The sequence below is a fragment of the Mercenaria mercenaria genome, chromosome 14 (genome assembly GCF_021730395.1).
Source record: "Mercenaria mercenaria strain notata chromosome 14, MADL_Memer_1, whole genome shotgun sequence".
In the NCBI taxonomy this organism is placed as follows: domain Eukaryota; kingdom Metazoa; phylum Mollusca; class Bivalvia; order Venerida; family Veneridae; genus Mercenaria; species Mercenaria mercenaria.
This window is the reverse complement of record NC_069374.1, coordinates 54588482-54614620: the sequence shown is the minus strand read 5'-3', so window position 1 is coordinate 54614620 and position 26139 is coordinate 54588482. Positions and strand designations below refer to the sequence as shown.

Sequence of the window (26139 nt, the reverse complement as noted above, 5' to 3'; positions counted from 1 at the left end):
AAATACTACACCTAAAATACAATAAATAATCATTTTGAACTGGAAGTTATTTGTGAAACATTAAAATGACTGTCCGGGAAAAAATGTTATTGTGATAAGGTAGAAACAACAGAGTTTAGTCCAAAATTTGAGACTAAATAGCATGTTTGATTTATTTGTTTTACATTGGATTAATTTTCGTGGATTTTATGGTTGGCTTAATCCAAGAAATTTAATCCCAAGAAACACGTAAAATTCCTATTCATGTTATACTTTTAACAAGAAAATAGATCTTAAGAGAAATTTAACCAACAGAAATAATAATAATAATAAAATGTAAATGAACTACAGACAGTTTAGCTATATCAATACAATTGGGCCATTGGCATTACTTTCTTCTTATATGTACCAATGTAGATATTCATGACAGTCTGTTTTACACTTTTAAATGGCAATGCTTCAGTATTTATATGTCTAATTCCTGGATTTTCGACAGGAATGGTAGAATTTTAAGTAATCATTGAATGATAAAATAATAATAAAAAAAATGAGTATATTTTAAAGTTATGCCTGGCTTCTTATAATAGAAGTGAATTTTATCTGTCGCAGTCTCCTGTAATTAAATGAATGACGTTGTAAATTGTATTAATGTTTATGATGCATGTTTTATATTGATGCACAGTTAAGAGACTATAATTAAAAATAAATGTGCAAATGTTAAAATTCCTCGAATTCATAACCGTTTTGCCCGATACCAAAAATTAAGTGCCTATGAAACTAAACGATTTCACAATAAAGTGCGAAAATCTTTGAATATTTCATGACTTGACTGTTGGTAAATTTAATTATATTGTCGTGAGACAGAGCGAGGCAACACAAAATTTCTAAATTTATTAGAAAAGCAATATAATTAAGACAAAATACTCTAAAAATATTTAAGCATTAATATTAATTAATGTTCATTTTATACTGTTTTATGTAACAGTTCAAATGTAATGTATTACGTGCTTTCTATGTTAATTTTAATCAGTTTTTTTTTTATGTCGAGGCATGTTCTTGTTGTGTTTGCTCTGCGCTATTCTTCATGGTAATCAACCCTTACCTTTTTTTTAATTTTTGTTAACTATCGGGTAGAATGTATATTTTCAGTCCACATTTAACTTTCAGCTCCTTTGTGAATGGAAGGTGGCGAAGTATGTTCATAGATAACCGTTACCAAGAGATATTTGTTAAATTTATAAAGGATTCACTTCCTAAATCAGCACAATAGGGCTGGTCCAAAAGAATAAAACATCCAAATGACTTCAGATGGAACAAACATGCCTTGGTAGCAAATACAAACAGAAAGTAATCGCTTGTAAGATGACTTCCGACATTACTTTCGACATTACTTTTTACATGCAAATATGTTTATTAAATACAAATACTGGACATTGGAAAATCGTTTAAAAAGAATTTTAAAAGGACATTGAAAATTATTCACTTATTATATGAAATGGTATTTCTCTAATACACGCAACAGCACAATATATAAAACACAAGTATGCTTGTGTAAAAAGATGAAAATAATCATATACGCATACACTCCATTCCTCTGAAGAAGTCAAAGCAAGACGAGAAATATATTAAAGGTCAGAAGATAATTAAACAATATCATTTCAAGAGGGTCTTTAACAGCAGCCAATAATGGAGGCTTACACCTGTTTCGTCAGATACTCAATCTTACGTAAGAGGTGACTGAATTTCGCTGTTAAAAATGTTATTACTCATGCAATTACTTTTGATTTTTTTTTGAATATTGATTTGTTTAATGGTTATTCCAAAACAATTATATAATAAATCATATAGTACCAAATTCACTTATTCAAAAATATTTGCGCATGAGAACGGTATATGAACGGGATAAGAGCGGGATGAGCCAGAATCTGCTCCCTATTCGTTCAGCTTGAACGTTTTTATTGGTACTATCAGTTAAGCATTGCAGACACGATTTCGGATTGTTTCAAGATGTAATAAGAAAACAAAACGGAGCAGAATTTTCACACACGCTTTAAAAAGATTGCTTGTTTGCAAAATGTATCGTTCTCGTCATTGCGGAAAACGAAACATCCAAATATTGAACATGTACAGAAATGGATTTGACATTAATTCAGTCTATTTTTGCATCAGATCATAACAATTTACGTAACAGACCGTTATGAAAGTATTGCATTAATAATTCATAGATGGAATGACATTTGTTAGTGACGTTCATTGCTTCTTAAAGAGGGATGCTTTGGCCGTATTTCATTTGTTCCATGTTTTATGTATATCGGACTGGTATATGTATGTCCATTAGGAATTATTAAGGAATAAATATATGAATAATGAATGATAGTAAATGAATAATTGAATATCAAAATGACAAGAAATTGCTGGGTACAATATTTTAATTACCAGTTGAGGTGAAGTTATGAAAATATTAGACATAAAATTGGATGACGACTTCATTGTTACTTCAGTGTTTCTAAGGATGCAAGCACGTGGTCGATTTGAAAGTAATCCCGAATGCAAAGTATAATGTTATACTGAGACAACATGATTGAGGAGAAAACAAAAATAAATAAATTAATTTATTCATTCTCCAATAAAAACAATAGACAATAATTTTCTTTCGGTTTTAACATTTAACAGGTTTAATTTTTTTTATGCATCATGGCGATAAAACTAAACAGTGAAATTTGGAAATATATTTTAGAGTTTTATAATATTTCATTTGATTATGTCACCGTTGTTCCAACTAAACTTCATAAACGTGTACCATAAAAACAAAATATCAATTACACATGACATTAAGATAGATGAAATTTTCAATTGACAGTAAAAGCTTATATATTTATATATATAAAACACTGATTTTATCCAAAGGGATACGAGCTGTCCAGTACCTCTAGTTTTAGCACTATTTTATTTTATTAAATTTCAGCCTCGTGTCCTTTATCAAAATGATAAAATTTCAAGTAAATTTCTTCATCTCGGCATTCTTTTAATACAACAAAAAATAAAATTCAACGCCAGAACTGACAAAACGCTGATATCATATATAAATATATACAATATTCTAAGAAATTAGAGTGTTTGTCTTTGTTTTGACCTGTATTATATTCAAGTGGACAAGCCACCTGTTTAATGCTATTTTATTTTGAAATTTAGACATTACTTTTAATAACTGTCACTAAATGTAAATGGACATTTACGTTATTTAGTTGGTCTTAACTTCATTAATGTTGCTCTTCTAAATAAAAATGTCCATACTGCAAAGTATATCTGGATAAATCATATCAAAATCAAATTATTGATATCTTACCTGAAATAATTCATATTTAACAAATCCAGATTACTCAAGAATCTCTCAGTCTAATTCCTTTGTATGTAACACTTCAGATATAGGAGACATTGATATAAAAATCACAGATGTCATTATCAGATATTCAACACTCCAACGTAAAAGCAAAATACAAGCATCAAACTGCTAAGTAAATTAGGTATCCCGTCAATACGGCAACCCTCTCTGATAGTTCGATGGAAATTACATTATCACAATACAAGAAGAACAATACTTAGTATTAGCGAAAATTGTTTTGGAGATTCAAGATAGCTTAGCGTATATTTTCGTCTGTTTCATTAATGCTTCGTTTTCAAAGACATTACTTCTGTAGTATATCATTAAAAATATATTTAGTCACAAAAGTAAAATGATTCTCACATAATCGGTGTTCCAAATATTGGTCGACAAAACATGAACTGTAACATTCAGAGATATTGATAAAATACAGCATCAAAATGCCGAGGAAAATCTTTATTAAATTAAGACAGTAAGAAATTCTTAGGAAAAACCTAAAGAAAATTGAAATACGTTCTTTGGTATGATCCTACAACTTAAGTTTAAATAGAGTCGTTGGAAACATCAGCCGCAGTCAGAGTCACAAATCGTCCATTGATTAACCAGTTAATTGATACTATTATGGAATACCTGTTACGGTCTATTTAAAAATAAATGGCCGAGTCCTGATAATGATAAAACACATAGAAAAAGACAAAAGCAGCGGAGCCACTCCCGCCTGACCTACCCGAAGCCAGCTAGACACGAAAAACACTACGCTCCAAGCGAAGCTCGAACCTACACTGACGAGGGCACATGATTCAAGTCGGCGACCTTAAACTCTCTGCAAATGTCACAGGGTGTCCCATGTTGGGCGCCAAAATGTCACAGGGTGAGAAAAATGTGCAGCCAGACCGGGACTCGAACCCGGGGCCTCAGAATACCGTTCCGATGCTCTACCGACTGAGCTATCCGGCCGCCTACACATTTTTTCCCCGTTTTAAAATTCAAGTTCTATACCGTGACATATTTCCCCACCATTTTGAAATTCGTCCTCGAATTTCAGCGGGTACTTTATATATAAGCAATTACAGGCGTCGGAGACTAACCAGTTTAATGCCGTCACGGTCCCATGTTGGGCGCCAAATGTCACAGGGTGAGAAAAATGTGCAGCCAGACCGGGACTCGAACCCGGGGCCTCAGAATACCGTTCCGATGCTCTACCGACTGAGCTATCCGGCGGCCTACACATTTTTTCCCCGTTTTAATATTCAAGTTCTATACCGTGACACAAAGGAGGCCCTTGAATGAACAAACGACATGCATAGTTTTTCACAATTTTCTTAAGATATAAAAGCCTCTAAAGATAACCGCAAAAAACCCATCTAACCGTTAATGATAAGCCAGTAAGTTAGCATCGAAAGTACGCAGAGTCACACGCGAAACAAATAGTTTCAAAGGAAATTTATCTATATATATAACAACAATACGAAGAAACAAGTTTGCATTATGTACATCATTCCTCCTGTGGAGTAAAGATAGTATAGACATGGACAGCGATTGTGTAGGAAATAATAATTTTCAAACACACAATATTCATAAAACTAAAACTATAAGAGTATACACTGAATACAGACCAAACATATTGTTTTAAGAAGAGGCAGACATAATCACACCAAGAGATTGTTTTATCTGTGATATTTTGAGAGAAAGATTACAGACAGACGCCATTTGAATATAATGGGAAACCAGAAACTGCCTCCTAATGGATAGACATTTCATATATAACTTTCTTACTGTTGTATCTAAAAGCAGAATATTTGAAGATGCATAAACCATAAAAAGTTCTACCATTTGAAAATATACTCTGCAGCAAGTACATGCGCTTGAGGAAATGCATATTTCCGAAACAATCATACTACGGAGAATCGAAAACTTTATAAAAGTACATTCATCCTTTACCTGGCACAAGTACATGTAGTTAAGCTAGAGAGAATAATACCCCCACATTATAGCCTTGTCACTAAAGTATGACAACCATAAAAAAGAAATGGCCACAAGGCCATAACTACGTCAAAACATTGTGGTCTGTAGGCAAAGTCGAACTTGACATGTATTTTATGAAGTAATACCTGTGTACTAAAATTTATTTAAATCTTTCAAGCCTTTCATGAGTTATTGTCCGGAAACCATAAAAACCAACGGATAGACAGACCGACCGCCAGACAAGCTAACTCCTATATACCCCCAAACAACGTTTGTGGGGGTATAAAAAAGAAAGAACACAAAAATAGACACTTGTATTATGCCACACCAAATATATTCTGCGCCTCACACATCCCCAAGTACTTTTGAGTTTTCCTGAGTAGTGTCAAATAAACACTCTATTCATACAGTTATTTCAGAGTATCGTATAGACCATTATTTCTTAACAAAGGGCAGTTGCTGCCGTGACTATGGCATATTGAATGTAATAGACAATAGAAAAATACAAACTGTGTCATAAAGTGATGATGTATAGACTAATATTGAAATTTGTCTACTCGTTGCAAGGTTATTGGCTGTGCCTTTCTAACAGACTTATAAATATTAAGTTACTTCATGTGTGCTTAAGCAGTTTTGCTTAAAATGACTCAGTGTTACTAACCTTTGGGACACTTCAAAGCAGTTTAAGGGAATCAGGCCCATTTAGAAATTTAATATTGTATCTATTGTGATGGCAGCATCTATCTGCTTTAACAAAACATAATCTTCAAAACACATCGTATGACCTTGAATAATTCAAATCACGTTTGGAATCAATACAAATGAAAACATTTACGTTCGGAAACGCAATAGAAATTTGTTTATTGATCGAAAAGAATGTTGAATATTTCGAAAACGTATTGACATGTTTCGGGGCTATAAGTTAAGAAATACTTAGTATGAAAACATATTAAGTGATTTACCTGAATTCTAATCGAACTAGACATTTCCATAAACTGAACTTGACATTTCTATAAACTGAACTAGACATTTCCATAAACTGATTTAGACATTTTCATAAACTTTACTAGACATTTCCATAAACTGAACTAGACATTTCGATTATCTATAAGTAAAATAACTTGATTCACATATTTCAATTCTGTAACAATTATTATGGCTAGTTCTTACTTTCACCATGAGCAGTGTAAAGAAAATTGTGAAATTAAAGAAAGCCTTGATATTCCATTTTGCGGGAAGTTAGTCCGTATGCAATATTTGTTGAACTCTTGTGATACAAATTAAGACTACAAAAACGCTCTTGCGCTAAACGAAGGAGACACAGTCACATCACGTGATAGCTTAATTTGCAATATCACGCGGAAAAACAAAGACATAGACGCAATGATAATCTAGAGAAAACCAGAATATGCTTCCTAATTAAAGGGCTCTTCTTATTTGATTATCCTTCTATGGTTAACAAAGACGATGGAACGATATTATAGCGTGTTCTATTATACGCAGGACACGAGTAATGTGAATACATGAACATTTAATAATCAAAGTCTAAAATGATAATTTGGAAGGAAAGACCACCACCAAGGTAAGAAATAACAACGGTTTATTAACAGCAAATCTTTAAATCCCGTGTGGTATCAGTAGACAGCAGATAGAGTTTTTTATATTATAAAGATCTTAGGGATGAAGGAGTCCGTTGTGGAATCCCGCTTAAGCCGGAGGAGTATTGCACTTTCCATACCCCACATGAGCAGACTCATTGCTCTTCTTTTGTCTGCATACATTCTTTGCTTTATAAATATTATTCATAAAGTATTTTCAAGAGATGTTATTTAATTTGCTACATCCTTCACGCTTCTTACAACGACTTAAATCTATTAAGAATATTTCAAAAGAATTCCGAATAGATTCAGGACACAAAATGGCAAAAGTTAAATTCACTTACAGAAATACAACACAAAGTTGCTTAGGGCATTAGATTAAACAGTGTATAATGTCTGTGTTGATGCATTACGCACATGCATATATATATACACCTTTCATGTGCAGTATATAAATTTAGACAACCCGTGCTGTGGCTTTTGAAGTTTTAAAACATTATGCTATAAGAAAACACTCAGACCTGTGTTCAAGTGTCGCTTGAGAAACAAGATGCGTAAGACATATTGACCATGGGTAACTTTAGAAATAATTTTCATGATGTGAAGTAGAAAACTACAAAGCTTCGGAAAGTGTCTGCTTTTTCATCATATGCCTTAAAGAGGTCTATTCACATATTAATCTTAATACACTTAGATATTATATATTTTGTTAGATACAATTCACTTCCATGTCTGTTATGATATGTGACCGTAACAATTTATGCAACAGACCGTTATAAAAGCATTGCATCAATAATTCATTTACAGAATGACATTTGTTAGTGACATTCATTGCTTGTAGAAAGGGAGATGTTTTGGCTGAGTTTTATTCATGTCAGGTTTTATGTATACGGGACTGGTCTATGTATGTCCATACGGAATAATGAAAGGATATAAAATATATGGAATACTAAACATGACAAGTTATGACCGGTCGCACTATATTCGTTACCAGTTCAGATGAAGACTTAAAATGAAATAAAGTTAAATGATGTTTCATTTCTTATATGGAATGCAAGGATGTAAAAGTTCAAGCAAAAGGCAAAGTAAAATGATCTTGCAAGATTTGTTCGTAAAGAAATCTGTAAAATAAGTATTAAAGCTATTCATCCATTATTTTGAATGTAGTTAATTCATTGTACATATTAACGATAATTCTGTTTCACGAAAATTTCGAAAGCACTAATATTACTCCAATCTGACTAAAGTACTTGATCTTCTAAACGAAGATCTGAGAACGACCCATTCACATTCGTCTTCTGTATATTTTGGATTTCCAGTATTGCTATTTTTATTTTATCCAATCAGACGACATGTTCGGATGTCAAAGAGTAAGAAAAATGTGCAGTTATTCCAGGGCTCGAACCCAGGACCCCTCGATTACAAAGCAAGTGGCCTACCGACTGAGCTAACCGGCTATCTGATACATTATGACATAAGAATTGTAAATATCAAAAGTCAAGGCTACAGGTAGATTTGCTAGATGTTGTAAGTTAGGCTGTGATTGGCTAGCGAAACGGTCGTCAGAACGAGGCAATGAATAGGTCGTTCTCAGATCCTATGCGTAGCGTAATAGGATATGTACTTTAGTCAGATTGCACTAATCTCCCAAAGGTTTTCATTATAATCAAATAAAAATGAAAACAAAATTGCAATAAAACCGGGCGTATTGTACTCAAGAAATACCATATCAAAATAAAGTTTGATTCAAAACAAATCAATACATTTTACAAATTATGCAAGTTTTATTAACACCTTTTGAACTAGTTTGAATTACACTTAAATATTATGGAACCATTGTTATTAAATCAAATCTCAGTTTTCCTTCTCAGTTTGATTGGGTTAAGATTTCTTTTTAATTTCCAAGTGATGTTTTAGCCAATGTGCGTTTAAAGGCGGTGTCAAACTTTGTTTCTTTTAATAGTTTGGCTTTATGTATGTTAATGTACGTAACAGTTATGTATAAACCTGTAGGCTCATGATTGACGAGGACTGATTTCTTGGAACGTAGTTACTCATAGTTTGATTTTTGTCTTTGTTTAGATCTACATTGTTCATAAAGATTTTATTGATTTATTTATTTGGGTTTTACGGCGCACCAACACAGTATAGGTTATATGGCGCCAAACAGGACTACAGAGTTTGGTTCCACATCTCATTTACATCGAAATAAAAACATGAGGTATTGAATCAAAATTTACGTACCTGCAAAATCAAGTGTTACTACCCTACTAGTCGCTTCTTACGATCATGTAAGGGTAAGGCAGTGGTTTATGTCAATTTGTTAGTCAGTAATTTCAACAACTGAGTTGTCTGCTGTATTAGCTATATTTAGAGCTGCTGTTACCACGCCCTTCTAGTAAAAAAGTACTTGTCGCAAAAAGGAATGAATTTGTACGTACAAAAAATGTATTCATATAATACACAAAATATGCAAAATGTACATAAAATATAAACTAAAAATGGTACTGATTTATTTTTTTTAGTTCTGTAAACAATGCTTTTATATTTATTAGCTTTTATGTTTTATGTACATTTCGATGCATGACCAACTAAACCATCAAACTATAATGATTTGCATCTTACCTGAAATACTGCATTCTGATCTTTGACAAATCCTAGAAAATCAAGAAACTCTCATTTCAATTCCTTTGCATGTACCAATTTAGATAAATGTAACGTTACTACGAAAGTCACAGATGTCTTTATCAGACATTCAATTTTCCAATACAAGAACCACACACTTTCACACAAAACATCATTCTGCTAAGTAATTAGGTATCCCGTCAATACGGCAACCCTCTCTGATAGTTCCAGTGGAAATTACAGCGTTACAACACAAGAACAACAACACTTGTTATCAACGAAAATCGTATCGGAAATACAAGATAGTCTAGCATATATTCGTCTGTTTCATTAAGGCTTCGTTTCAAAAGACATTAATTTTATAATACAGTATCAAATATAAATCGAGGTACTCAGCAGTACTGTACAAAAGTGGGAGCTATTCCAACACAATCGTTGCAACGAGTCGAAACTGAAACAGAAAAGCCTTCAAGTAATGTGTTTATTAATTAAGCCTCCAGCCAATACATGATTGTTTTTGATTGAAATCGAGGAAATTACATTATCATAGTACAAGGCGAAACAGAATTTAACACAAGCAAATAATGGACCGGAAATAGCTGACAAGCTAGCGTCTGATGTGGTAAAGGCTTTCATTTCTGAAGTATAAATGGAAATGTTTTCATCAAAACTAGTGTTGCATAGAAGTAAACTTTGACTTGCAGAAGGCTCCATGATGGCCAGTTTCTAAAGCCCGTAGGGACTGATCATTACTGGTTTGTTTCACCGGCTCATTAAAGGTGTTTCTCTTGTGTGCGCTGCCTTCTGTGTGTTTTACATACCGTGCCGTTTGCTACCTTAGCGTTTCACGTATCGTGCCGTATTGTGCCATAGTGTGCTACCTTGCGCTAGTTTGCCTGGCGGGGATGACCTTTGATAAATTGTCCTTTTGCTATTTTTGAATATCGTTGAGGTTAAGACGAGGGTTTGGTGCGAACAATAAAATGTTAAAAAAAGATGTTCTCAAATCTTTTAGATTACCTCCCCTGATAATTTTGGTTTTTCATGAGTTATCTCCCGTGAAAACTAGAAAAAAATGATTTTCTCCTTTTCCCTACAGGGAATTTTAGATTCTTTTTGATATTTGTATCAGAATCATATAATGCAGCTTTCTATCCCAAAATATTTTCGAAACTCAAGTTCAGAGTCTCATAATCAAAGAAATTATATATTTCCCATAGGCATCAATGATAATTTCAATACCGATTATAGCCCCCAAAAATGACAACATTTGAAAAATCTCTCAGTGAAAAGTTTTTAATTTTGAATGTCTTTAAAGTGACCAAATTTCATTTAAATATTATCATCCAGTTACAAGATATGAAATATGGCTATTACACCATGTTATCTTTAAAGCAACCAAGTAAAACACACTGTTACTAGAACTTTTATGTCTTCGTCAAACATTACAAAATTCAAAATAGACGATATGGTGTCCCTTAGGAAGCTAACGTCAACGTGACAAAAAACACATAAGATATGAAAGCATAGGCAGAAACCAAACTGATACGACAAACTGATATTAAAAACGTACTAATAATTTTTCCGTAATACTTCAATTAAAGACTAGTTTCAACACGGAACATATGCATAATTATCAATTTAATTCTTGCAGAATGTTGTAATGATTGTATAGCATGAAATGCTTCTTCAGTTAGAAGCAAACATGTTCTGTTCTCACAATAAATAAACAATTAATTGTTGGAAATGATTACCATGTTATAGTAAAATATTTAACAATTGTTTTATAAGTTTTATAACTCAATCAAATCATGCTATCATGTAGCTTAGTTGAGTTAAGTGCTTCCAAAGAATATTTTAACATATTTTATAATATACATAAAGCTTAAACCATTTGATATGCAGTAATGATTTCACGTACATGCTGTTTTTTCTTCTTATATCACAATACACATTTGACATATATTAACACATACAGAAAAAGTAATCAGAAGTGATACCGATTTTCGTTATTGATTAAATGCAAATATTCATTTAACTGTATCTGAGAATTTCAGACATGTCTACGTTTCTTATAAAACCCGGTAAACATCTATACGACGCAAAAATGAAAAAACATACAACCTCATGTAAGTAGTGATTGTTGCACAAACCACCTTCCTAGATTCGTTTAGAAAGAAAACTATTCGTTTTCCAACCTTAATGTTATAAAGAAAAATGCAAACCTACTTTCCCACATTCTATCAATAGCTTCCATTACATTTTGTTTGCAGAATGTCTCAAGTATTGTATTTGAAAGAAGCAATATGCAAATAAGATATACAGATATTATATTTATGTCAGTGTAAGGCCACGGGATTGTAGTTCATATCAACATTCATACAAGACCACAGAAATTTACGTAACATACCATTATAAAAGAACTTCATTAATAATTCATATGTGAATGCCATTTGTGAATGACTAATTGCCTCTTAAAGAGGGATGCTTTGACCGAGTTTCATTAATGTCATGTTTTGTATATACAAGACCAGTACGTTTGTCCAATAGGAATCATAAAAGTATAGATATAGGAATAAGTGAAAATACTAAGTGAATAATGGAATATCAAACGAAACAAGTTTTTGAAGATTGATTACTTCCATTATCATTTGAGATGAAGTTGAGGTGAAGTTATGCAAAACGTTGGCGTAAACTCACAACGAAAGTATGATAACCTGAGAATGAAGCATGTAACGAATGAAGACATAATTCCTATTTAATCATGGCGTTAATAAAGAGTTGGTAACTTCCAGTCTTAATGTTATCTGGTGAATCAATATACTGTACACTTTGAACTGGTCTTATCCATACCTATTGTATTCCTTGTAACTATTTAAAGTTTCTGATTTATATCAACGTGAATATTTGACTGAAGAATGTAATCATCGAGAAATTATGATAAGTAATGATTCAATCAATAAACCTGATTATCTTACGGAACTGTAAAAGCTAGAAACAGTAGCTACCTTGCTGCTGAACTGCCTAATCACGAAACCTCGTCATCGGGAAACCTTTTTACGAAATAAAACAATTGTTGGCGTGGTGGAAAACTTTACGTGAAATGATTTCCTTTGGAATTCGAGTTTTGTGCATGTGTTTAAATTTTGCAGTACTGTTATTGCCCTGGACCTTTTCAAGGCGATTCTCCACAGTATTCTTGTGTTATCTTTACCTCTTCATTTGTGAGCACACATTTTTGATCTTCCTACACGGCTGTAGCGGTTCAATTTCAGGGTACCTCATTCTTGGAATGTGGTTTTTCCTTTTTGGACATTTGTCCTTCTTTGTAATGTTTGTGTTTAAAGGGGGCAAGGCTCCAGACAAATTTTGTTGTTTTTGTAAGGACTTTTATCAATAGATGGTTCATTTAATGATTACGAAAGCTCGATTCAGTTGGTTCGAGGAAATATTGTTTTATATATATATATTAGATCCATGAAGAGCAGTTATTAGTAGAGTCGTTTTAATTTACTTAATAAATAAAAATACCAGAGTATACATAATGAGTAGAACATTAAATATCCACAATAAATTTAATTTTATAAACGTTGTTAATCAAAAGGTATGCCCCTATAAATCCTTTTATCAAAACCAACCTATATGTACCTTACCTGAAAAAGTGCATACTGGTCTTTGACAAGACCAAGGAATCTCATTTCAAATCCTTTTCACGTATCACTTAGATAAAAGAAAAATTGCTGTCTTTATCATACATCCAAGTTTCCAAAAACAAAAACAACAACACTTCAACTACTCTGCTAAGTATATTATATAGCCGTCAATACGGCAACCTTCTACGACACCTTCTACGACAGTTCCACTGGAAAGTACATTATAACAATAACAGAAGAACAATACTTAGTATCAACGAAAATTTGTATCGGCAAATACATGACAGTTTAGCGTATACTCGACTTTTTCATTAAGGGCGTAAATTTTATAGTATATTCAATAATATTTTTTATTTATTACTAAATATGTATCAAAAGACAAAAGGGGAACTGTTCTTATAAAATCGCAGTTCAAAATTTCAAATTCTTCACAAGGGAACTGTAAAGTCAAATCAAATGCACCAACAACATGCCCAAAAGAACGACATTTATTCCAATAGCATTAAAACAGCCAGAAATTCTTCGAAAAAGTCTAAAAAAAACAACATTTTTTTTGTATAATTTTACCAAAAAAGTTAAATTGATATCATGTTTAATATTTAAGACCTGATGTACAGAACTGTTAATACCATAAGTATATTGACTTTATGTTGATATAAACTATATGTAGAATGTGTACATATTTTCGAATACGAAATGTCGGTCTCGTATACTTTTATTTTTTGAAGTCCTGATAATGACGAACAGGGTACAGGAAGTACAGGTGCCTTCTTTCATTTATGAATAGTCAATTTGTTCAATTCTTAAAAGTTTCAAAAAAAAAAAAACAAAAAAAAAAAAAACAGGTGATATAACATGTAAAACTCGTCGTTTCTGATAAGTCACATAGTATGTTCCAAAAGTAAACACAGTCATATGTGTAGCAAGTAAGTTCAAAGAATGTTTATTGTTATTAAAATGACATTAAGTTATGTTCTTTACCATTAAATCTTAAGGAAGTTACACAGAGATGCTAAAACTGACATCATTTTGAGCAGTAATAGTACAGTTCTGATCCGGTTTTGAAGGAGGTAAGCAATCATTCTATAATTCAGAGTATGCAATAATGTTACACACAACATATACTAAACACAGACTAAACACAGTCTCTAAGAACTTGGCAGACACAGTCATATTAAAAAGATTACTTAATTTGTACTTTTCTGAGAGAAATTTACAGACCAACGCCAGATGAGTATAGAGGGAAACCAGAAATTTCTTCCAAACAGAAAGTTATTTCTTATTAAATTTTACTTTTTGTAGATTTCGGGGGGACATATTTCAAAATGTATAAAGATATAAGGTTTATTATGTTTATATATATATATTCAGGCTTCCGTAGAAATACAAGAGCAGCTGATGATGCAAAAAGTGTTTTAAAAACCACAAACATGCTGCATGAAAATCCAGTATTACTAGTCGTTGATAGCTTTTGGTCTAAGGGGTTAAAAGTAATTACTATCATACTTCGTCAAAAGTATCTTACGCTGCATGTATGCACCTAAAGTGTTTTGAGACAATATTGGACTGAAGTTGATATTCAACATTCGTATCGGTTACTCGTATATCATTTATAGCTATTTCAGATTCTCAAACAGACATTATTCTTCAACATTTGTCAGTGTTTGTCAAGACAGTGAGGCATATTGACTGTAATAATGAATTAATGCATTTTCCGAGGGAACTATGAATTGATTCCATAAACTGATGATGCATTGACTTGAAGCTGAAAATCTCTATTTGTGAAAATAGTAATGACAGGACACGTTATTTTAGTGTATGTCTTACATATACTAGTATGTCAATACTAATTCATTTTAAAAATGCCAAAAGTAAAATGCTCAAGCAGGAACATTTGACAATGTAACTGTAAATGCTTCACCACTGGAACGGCAAATTATCTTATATTTAAAGGAGAGTTATTTCATAGTCCAATGTAGTCATTACATTTCAAAACTAAATAAGCGTCTATTGTAACGTAAGCATATTTCTTCTTTATCACAGTTTTACCTTCAATTATTTAACTGGCGTCGCATACTTCTTACTCAAACTGCTTTTGATATCAAAGCTTTTAAGCTGAACAAGATGATTGTAGGTGTTTATATTTAAAAACGAGTTTGAATTATATTTTATAGTAAAACGAAAGTTGAATGTCTGAAAAAGGACTGTTTTTAAGATGAACCTGTTTTGGTACCGTACCGAATGATAAAAAAGCGTTTTATCTGCCGTTCATTACCGTATATATTATATCGTTATAATTTACTTGTTTTGCAGACAGCTTTTCTAGTGACAGAGGCGTAAAAACTTTGTGTAATTGAAGCAGGCCTACATTTTCCATCTTACTAAAAATAATTCTCTTTTTTAACATTTTGGAGAACTCTTGTTATACAAACTGGATTTGCATACACACTCTTGAGCTTAAACGATAGAGCCGCAGTCTCGCCTGTGTTTGCTTAATTTGTAATATGTTGCGGTAAAATGGAGACCCAGACGCTACAGTAATTTAGAGAAAACCAGAGTCTGCATCCTAATTAAAGGCTTCCTTTATTTGATTATCCTTTTTTATGGATAACAGAGACGCTGGTATAAAGATGTTTCTTTTAACAGGATAACTGGTGCACTTTGATGCATGATTGGCATAACTATGCCAAATCAGTTTTCATATATGTCAAGAAACCGCAATTCTGAGGGTGATCAATATTTTTACTTATCTATAAAGATTTTTGTCTGCCAAGAAACGAAGTCCACTTATTCAATATCCGAAGGTGTATTGAAATCAATCACTTTGGAGCTTTGTTAGCAGTTAAATTAACCCCTACCCTGCCAAATTTCCATAATGAACTTGTCTAACTTTCAATATGGACAGTACCATTAACTGTTAAAAGAGGTGCATACAAAAAATACTGACTGAATGGGGAACAGTGCAGATCATGATCAGGCTGCACGGATGTTCAGGCTGATCATGATCTACACTAGTCGCAAAGGCAGAACAGGTCGTGTACAGCATGATAAGGTTTCATGTACCCCATGACAATACTCAGCTTCATGATCACATAAAGTGTAGCCTTAGTAATGTCATAAATAAGGAACTCTAAGACAAAAAGCTGTTTTGTCGCCATATATGGTTCTGTAAACTTCCGCTTAGAAATAGATAACAACCGCAACAACTACAACATTAATTTGTTTTCCTTTAAAATTGGCATAAACTTAGTTATAAAACCAAGTTTTCAGAGAAAAGGCTAGATCTACACATACATTTGATAATAATAAAATGCCAGTACAATAAACAATTATTGCCTTTAAGTGAGGTTGACTGGAAGACTTACCGACCTAGAAAAAATGTATCGAACGAGACCAAAATTGCAGGTTGATAAATCCTCATATTGAACAAACCTTTTTAGAAATGGTTATCTCATTCAAAATTTTGCATCTGTTGGTCTTTTTTCAGCGCATAAATTATGTACAACATTATTATGAGCCAGCGTTTAGACCAAAGGAAAGGGCAATTATTATATTTCAAATGATAGGTTTTGTATGAATAGTAAAAATATATTTTCTTTATAATTAGAAATCTATATTGACCTGCTCTATTAACTGCGCATGAGACGGCGTAAAATAGAGATTTTTAATGTTCCTACATATTAGCAGAATAATAGTCAACACGCCTTGCACTTTTATAGGTTCTATTTATATAAATATGTTTCTACAGCATAATTATGTTTCATTTATAGACAAAAAAAAAAACCTTTAAACTTTCAATTCCTGAAAATTCTTTTGATGCAGAGGTTGTCTGTGTTTAAGAGGATTGTGCTCAAATTCGGCCCTTAATGATTTCAATATTTAAGAAAGCAATACAATTAATTTACATAAACATATTTTCAAAATTTTGTCAGGTTGTTCGCACAATGTCAAAATGTTTGACTGGTTATCAAATATAATTTTTAAAAGCTGATTATTAAATTCAGATTGTAAGCAAGAATAACCAGTATGAATAATCTACTTCTAGAAATGCACTGCTTTGGACTATCTATTATTATAGAGTAAATCACCGTTTGACAGGAAAGGGTGTGTAACAATTTCTAGCTTGTGAATCAAAATCTTGACGTGGTCTCTTTTTATCTGTTATGCATTATCATTAATCAGTGTTGCAATTTGAATGAGAAGAAGCCATACACACTGAAGACAGCAAGCTAACAAGTTAAGAACTTGAGACAGATATATTCAGCTGACAAAAGTGCCCTTGTCAAATGAAAATACTGTTAGCTGCAAAACTAGAAACAATCGACAGAGTGCTTTATTGACTAACTATTTAAATCAATATATCTCTTATATAACAAAACAAAAACCATGTAACAATAATGTTATAATCGCAAGACCACGCCAACAATACCAAAAACTGATTACAATTTATTTATGCATCAATGTTTTTAAAATCCATGTTTGACGTAGTCTTCTTTCATCTGTTATCCAGTGTTACAATTCGAAGTATACTGGATTCCTTGAGAAGAATCCATACAGGTTGAGGACATCAAGCTTACAAGTTAAAATCTTGAGACAGATATAATCAACTTGTCAGATCAAAACACTGTTAGCTGTAAAACTATAAACAATCGATAGAGTGCTTTTCTGGCTAATTATTTAAATCAGAAATCCGCATCAACGCAGCGGCAACGCCTCAACACAACAAAAATAATTTATCAAATGTGTTACAACCGCAACCCGCAAGATCACGCCAATGATGGGTGTACACTGCTAACAAAACTGGTCATAATAGCTTTTAAAGGACGCAGTTTAAGATGACTTGCATTCAATTCACAGGATACACCCGCAACAAAATCAGTGTATGAAATAGCAGAAAAAATACATGTTGGATACAACGTGGTCATGATAAATTAAGATGAATGCGTATTCGTGACACTTGAAGGAACCACATCTTAATCAAAACAAGCGCTTTGTGTAAAACTTAATTTGAAAAATACAATTGATTCAACTGAATATGCAAACCTTAGATGTAAGTTTACACTTAACACGGAAGTAACCAAAGCTACACATATAGTATCGCGATATTGTGGAAGTGCAAACAACGCGTTTGCCAGCATGCAAGACTTTATTAAAGCATTAAAGTTCGTTATTTTGCATTAACATTGAAACTGATACCTTTCCAGTGAGGACACTTTTTTCATTCAAACTAATTTTTCGTTACATTGCTTTGAGATCTATATATTTGACACACGTAATAGCAAAAACTATGCAGACAATTTTATGATACAAAAATGGCAAGAAAATCCTAAACATGTCATTTATTCAATCTTCACACACTTTGATTACCATAAAATGGAACCATTTCTGTGTCTAAAATGAATAATGAAATGCAAATATTCATTGAAAATGTTCAAAGTCCCCCCCAAAGAAAATCAAACAAACTCTTTTCTTTTGTAAAGAAGCAATAAAAAGGAGCTATGTCAAGAGACTGGCCATCAACGTGCATCTACGTAACCTTGAATGACTTTAAAGGAACACCCATCCATATTTATGCGAACGTTTCTGAAAGTTCTGTTATAACATGTTAATAATTGTGATAAGATAGCAAAATGAAGGTGATTCATTAGGTTTAAGACAGCACGTATGTTTTAAAACACTCATTTAGTTTGCATTTTTTTTTCAGACAAAAAGAACAAATACCCGACAAGACAAGCCACGTTAAGCAATACAGACTTCCATAAGGAAAAGGGCAAGTGTAGAAATGTATACTCGATCACACTGAGAGAAGAAACTACTAAAACTGAAGGCAAGCATATATTGAACAGTATCAACTCTTAAACATACTAAATATATAAAAAAAGATCGATGGTCGCTTTTAAATTTTGTTCTAGCCAGTTTTTAAAATGTACTAAAATGCATCAAAAAAAGACCCTATCCTACTGTTTAATTATACATAACTTTAACGATTTAAATGCACATTTCAAATTTAATTTATTTATTTCCATGGTAACACGTCGTCTAAACTTCTATCAAATCTTCTCCTGAAATTTAAATAGTGTAGATTTATAGTTGTTAACTTTTAACCGATTCTGCACTGAATATTCATTATTTATTCCTTACCCTGTCAAAATCACCTAAATTGTTTAGCACTAATAGATCGTTAATGCTTTTAACACGTTTATGGACCGTTAAACTATCAATGCATGCATCAATCTCGTCATTAAGATATTATCAGTCAGAAATTAGATTGTACAAACACATTCAGATTTTATAGATTGCGAGACATTTGTTAAAAAAAACCTCTTTAAATAACACATAAAAATAAAATATAACTCGATAAATTACAGAAATACACTTGTGTTAACCTTAAGCCAGACTGTTGGCAAGTGATTCTGCCTATGCGACTAGTGCAAACCAAGACCAGCCTGCACTTCCGTGCAGGCTGATCATGGTCTGCACTGTTCGCTATTCAGTAAGTAAATGTTCATGTTTTCATAAATGATAAGTGGTACTGCCTAAATTGAATGATGGACCAGTCCATATTAGAAATTCAGCTGGGTAAGGGTTAATTAACAGAGTCCACTTTGGAAACTGTAAAACGATTTCCCACCATTTTCTTTTCTGATATCCTTCATTTAAGCAAATCTACTTTACATGAGAAAACATTAATAACTTCAAGCATGTTCAAAATAAATTTCACAAGATTTAAATGTGTACAAATTCAGATGTAAGACAAAACTTGCAAGTAACAAACAAGATGTAAAAAATTATTCACGGATAACAAAGTTTTGGGGATTTGATAGTTGCGTCAATTTGCAAAATTAATTCAATTCAGACCTTCGAAGCTGAAAATCACAAATCCACATTCCGAGCAGGCAAAACCACAAAAATAATGCCATGTAAAGGATTTTAGAAGTATTTATTAACTCAGATAAAACGACGAAGCGGAAGTGCCAAAATAAATATTGACTAACATGTGCTTCATGCATCCCAGACATGACAGTATCTGGAAAAAATGCAGCCATGGAACTCTAGTTATAACAAAATTTGGAATAACTGATTTAAGAGAACCCTCTTTCTATTGTATGTTATTAATCTGAAATACCCATTCCATTTAGCTTCACAAACTTATTTGCATCTTGTTAAATAGCTACAGTCTTTCATAACTTAGATGAATGAATGTGTTTAATACAAAATAAACCAAATACAAAAGCCACGTCTGGAAAATGAAGTCATCAAATCCGCATAATCTATTGGTACGCAATAAAGGAATAAACGTAACATGAGTATTTGGATTTTATGAAAATATTTCATATTACACGGAAAATTGCAAAAGAGCGCTTATAATCGATTTGATTTCCTTAAAGTTTGCAAAAATCAACCGGATCGCTTTTGATATGTCACAAATGACAAAACTTCACGTAAAGTTGACTAAAAATTGCGTTTATGCGCTGTCAAAACATCTTGATGTTTCACAAAATAGATGGATTGTTGATGCTTCTATAGCTTATAATACCAGAAAAGCTCATTTTTCTTTGTATACACCAAACCTTATAGTAATGGTACTCGTTTAACGAAACATTCAAGCTTTAATAAGACTTGTATAAAAAGTTTGGACATATAGAGATAAAAGTAAGCAAGTAATTTTGCACTGCATTAGCTAACATTTTAAAAATATATTTTGGCCGTTTTGAGATATGAAGAACGTACATTATTTTATCAACTTACATGAACAGACTCAATAGAAAAAGAGACTTACTTTCAATGCTTCCAACTGGGTCTTCTTTTAGATTTATAGTTATAAATCATTATTGTTTGATACATCTGTCAGTTAAGATAAATGTTATAATCAACTGCAATCTACTTACAAAGGACACAAGGAAGCGATTGGTTACCCAGTCATTGCCGTAAACCTTCCGAAGAATAATGGAATAAAAAGAAAGTTTCGGGGGGGGGGGGGGGCGGGGGTGGGGTCGAGCGTTTTACTACGAGATAACCGAAATTCTGCTTAAGATGGTATTATGTGCACATGTTTTCGGTACAACAGTTGAAAGTGCCAAGTCGAGATAGCCGGAATTTTAGATACGGGAGTTCGAGATATCAAGTTTCAACTGTATACTATCAGTGCATGTCGCATTCTTGTTATTAAGTTATGAGCTCAATTTTCTGAAAACACTTTAAGACTATATTGATTGCAAACAATGTGCTACAAATGCTCCTTTTAAATCACTTATAATTATCACAAGGACATTTGTAAATTACAGATTTACTTAACAGTGTGCAGTTTGGAAATTGGGGTGAAAGATTTCGGGGGCTTCATTGATCGGACAAATATGCCGTTTCCAACGGAAAAAACTCCCCAGCAGATTATATGCTCAAATACGCAGAAAAGTTAATTAAAACGTTATACGAGATCACATCAAACTAGGCAAATAAAACACAACCAAAGTAATCCCTTGACATATTCATAAATCATATGAAAACAAGGAAGTAATGACCACTAAATAATTACAGGCGAATTCTTTGAACATAAATGAAAGACAGGATAGTGTTGGTAATGTTGCAGCTTTAGGCATATAGCCTTAACATCCTTTGTTATAATTCAACAATAATATAAGTTGGTCCATATCATTGCTGCATTTTAAAACCTACTACAGTTTTCCAACAGCCATACATAATCACTAATATTGAATTTTAAACGTCACATTTGCATTTTGATTGTATGCAAATATTTTGAACAAGATTTCTGAAATTTGATATGAGGCCGAGTCCAACAATAAATGATAACACTTCACATAAAGATGACCAAATTACCAAAAATCATCACACATGAGACTGCATTCATACGTTGAAAAAAAATCATCATTGCTTTTACAACATAATAAATTAGTTTCTAGTCTTTTGTCGTAGATGGGTCAAACACCTTGTAACATATTTTAGGAAATATGTGCAAGAACTTAAATTAGATAAAAAAATATGTTACTTGTATGTTTCTGATTGTAAAAGAAACGAAAATGACAGCGAATTTTGTGTAATCCGCCCTAAAACAAACTTTTGAATTATTAAAATCTTTCATGTGTCTCTGAACATATACCACATATTTCGTAAAAAATGTTGAATTGATTGTCACAGGAAAATCAAGCACACATATGCGTTACAAACAGACGCATTCTAAGAACACAGTCGCCGCAAAATAGAAAGAATGTGTCCATAAATGCGTAACAGATAGGGACGCAGAATAACATACAGGAGGTAAATAAAATACAAAAAAAGTCAAACACATAAAACAACGTGGAAATAAACACCAATGTAGGGTTTAAATCTGTTTAGTATGATGGCTGATTTCTGCCATTTCGTGTTGGCGGGGCAAAAACACGACAACACGAAAACTCGACATAAAAAATTTATCTGTCGAGTTTCCATGTTTGCGGACATAAATATGTCGTGTCGGCGCCATTTATTTGTCGAGTTTCCGTGTTTTCGCCCCGCCGACACGAAAACACGAAAACTCGACCCGCCGACACGAAAACTCGACAAATTAGGTATTTGTCGAGTTTTCGTGTTGTCGTGTTTTCGCCCCGTAACACGAAAACACGACAAATTCTTTTCAGACATCTCTTATAAAATGTAGAGTTATTTTGAAGCCAGTGGCAAAGGGTTTTAGGAGCATTTTTCTTTCTATTTGAAAGAACCGCCAATTCAAAATTTATTTATATTCACTAAAGCTGCATTAGGAGATTTGAGATTATAAAACAGTACAATAAAATGTCAGATGTCAGTTATCGTTTTAAGAATACGAAGTGTATGTATTACTGACTCGGTTCCAGAATATTTCTTTATTATTTCCCCGCCGACACAAAAACACGAAAACTCGACAAATTAGGTTTCTGTCGCATTTTCGTGTTGCCGTGTTTTCGCCCCGCCAACACGCCAACACGAAATGGCAGAAATCAGCCATCATAGTTTATTGTAGAAGCAGTCTCACTCATAAACAGCACAAATTACAATTTCATAGTTACAATACAGTGTTAAACACAATTATAGGGGAAATGCCTGAGTGTGTGCATACCAAAAATGTACATATAAAACGTACTTAATACGCATGCACTGAATGTCTTTGCAGGAGACAGACCTCCACACGCACGCTGACATTTTATTGTACTGTTTTATAATCTCAAATCTCCTAATGCAGCTTTAGTTTATATATATATAGCACTATTTATAACAAAAATCACACCTTCGTTAATATTTATTTTGGCGCCGAAATATTGTGAGTTATCAAATTAAGTTAAAATAAGCCCCTCACGAAATTTCCTTATTGTACAGTATTTCGTGTATGGCGCTGCATGCGGTGCTTACTTGTGCATAATCATTATATATAATAATCACCTAATAAATCTGATATCAGATCAAAATTAAACAACCAACATAATATCTAAGTAAGCTGGTTATTTATTCAGGCCATATCTTTTTGACCCTAGGAAAACGTATGGTTTAATAATGTATGCATTATTAAAACTTACTGTATATAAAACGTTGCACATACCTCAATTAAATTGTCTTTTTCCTTCACTGGTGAAACGTTAATCCAAAATATACGATGTTACACACAAATTAAGTGCTATACTTGTCCGTCATAAAAACAGCAGATTTTAAAAGGTTTAAAAATACACAGTTTATGCACAAAGTTTGTGATGTATTTGTCAAGGATTGTAAACTACAAACTTTGATAAATGTTTTAGGTCAAAGGATAAACACAGAAGTAAAATAAATTGAGACATCCTGAATGCGTCTCGTCTACGGTTAAGACATTCAATACACCCGCGATATAATAAAAAGGTTAACTAAATATTGGATTTTGGATTATTTCTCTACGCTAGTCAACGAGAAATTTGGCTACACTGAATCAAGTCGATACAAATATGCTTTCACTTGAGATATATAAATTAAATATCCGATTTAGTATTAAGTATAATTAAGTATAAATACTAAGTATTTATGTAATTGTCTCAGACAACACCTTCCTCTTTTATTTATAACTAATATATGTAGGTACGACATAATCGTGTAATCATCTAAGAACTTTTTAAACTCTATAGCAGGATATGTACATAACCAATCGTCAAACAATTCTGGTGGAAAAATGGTTACTTTTACATAAGACTGAGTGAGCACACATACGATCGAAAACCGGGTTTATACAAAAAGGATAACATATCTTCCACGTATTTTCTTTAATTGAAAACTTCAGGTTTAAACGTAGCGTAGACTTATTAATTGAAAAAAAAAATCATCTGTCATAGCAAATATACATTAAGTCGAATCATTATTTATCAAGTGTGTTAGATTAAAACGTTTGATATCTTAAAAGTAAATTTACTACTACCGTTGTTGTTGTATTAAAATTGCAAACAAATATTCTACTGTTGCCTGCTGGAACTAATCAAAAGTGATTCATAGCATATCTCCAATATACGTCCGTTAAAAACAGTCCTTTCGGGTAGAAGTTATTTTATTAGTGTTTGTAATGAATACATGAATAATGAAAGTTAAATAACGCCTTCCGCGTTTAGTGCTGTCATAAATGTTTTTTCCTTAAATTAAACATTATTTTCAGCACGAACTTTCTCTTGGTAATTAGTGCTCAAAGCAACCAAGTTGGAACATGATTTAATACACTCTTCTTCACAAAAGCAATTTGTAATAAGGTCTTTATCAATAAATGAGCCGCGCCATGAGAAAACCAACATAGTGGGTTTGCGACCAGCATGGATCCAGACCAGCCTGCGCATCCGCGCAGTCTGGTCAGGATCCATGCTGTTCGCTTTTAAAGCCTATTGGAATTGGAGAAACTGTTAGCGAACAGCATGGATCCTGACCAGACTGCGCGGATACCCACTATGTTGGTTTTCCCATGGCATGGCTCAAATAATGAAACATCATCGACAATATGAAGTGATTTTATTAGCTTACACTTAATAAGTGTATAAAGCACGTTGAGAAAGTATGATTAGCATTATTCCCGAAGCTTAAGTGTTTGTTTTACATTTTATTAAGATTGCTTTTCGCGCTCTTTATGAATATTTTCTTCACTTAAATCTTCAAATGAAATCTTGAACGAATTTAATGCATTTTGGAAGTATAATAAAATTGTATAGTTTCCGAAAAGTCTTTTGATAAAGCACAACTAATTGTTTTTGTCGTATGGCAAAATGATATAGGTCACTTAAGGAAATACAGTAGCGTATTGACCAAAGTTTATATGAGCCGCTCCACGAGAAAACTAACATAGTGGGTTTGCGACCAGCATGGATCCTGACCAGACTGCGCGGATGCGCAGGCTGGTCTGGATCCATGCTGTTCGCTTTTAAAGCCTACTGCAATTAGAGAAACTGTTAGCGAACAGCCTGGATCCTACCAGACTGCGCGGATGCGCAGGCTGGTCTGGATCTATGCTGGTCGCAAACCCACTATGTTGGTTTTCTCATGGCACGGCTCATATAGCTAGAGATAAACACCATAGACTTAAACGTTTGACTTCATTTTGTGTTTAACGGAACAATGTATCTGCCTACAAATAAATTGTATGTCCTTTAAATATCTAATAACAGTAAATATCCCATTACCCGTACAAAAATTCAAACAACTGAATATATCGTTCCTGTTTAAAGTAACGACTGAATATAAAGGGATTTATTCAAATTAAGGTATATGATACTAACTGAAATAATTATTATAGTTCAGAATTTTTTTCTGGAAGGAAACATACATGCTACTTACTTGTAATCAGTAAAAAATTCAGTGTAGATAGTAATTTTTCAAGCTGCTTCTGGTATTATAATTTTGAAAATATTTTCCTTATTGTTTCAAACAGTTTTCTTTTCATTCAAATGTACCACTTAATCTGCAAATATCA

At 32.7% G+C, this 26139-nt stretch overlaps 1 protein-coding gene across 3 annotated transcripts in view; it reads right to left on the bottom strand.

The window, feature by feature from the left end:
- LOC123527538 (putative N-acetylated-alpha-linked acidic dipeptidase) overlaps window positions 1-26139 on the bottom strand; it is a 301496-nt gene that overhangs the window by 72771 nt on the left and 202586 nt on the right. Inside the window, exon 1 of one of the 3 annotated variants that reach the window (XM_045307057.2) lies at window positions 23770-23972. The exons of 1 other annotated variant lie outside the window; for it this stretch is intronic. Coding sequence is in view for 1 of the 2 variants with exons in the window: in XM_045307056.2 (XP_045162991.2) it covers window positions 9550-9563 (14 nt within the window). In the remaining variant the exon portion in view is untranslated. Of the gene's footprint in view, window positions 1-9549; window positions 9792-23769; window positions 23973-26139 lie in introns of those variants that run through there. One more of the 3 variants, XM_045307056.2, reaches the window with a different exon arrangement.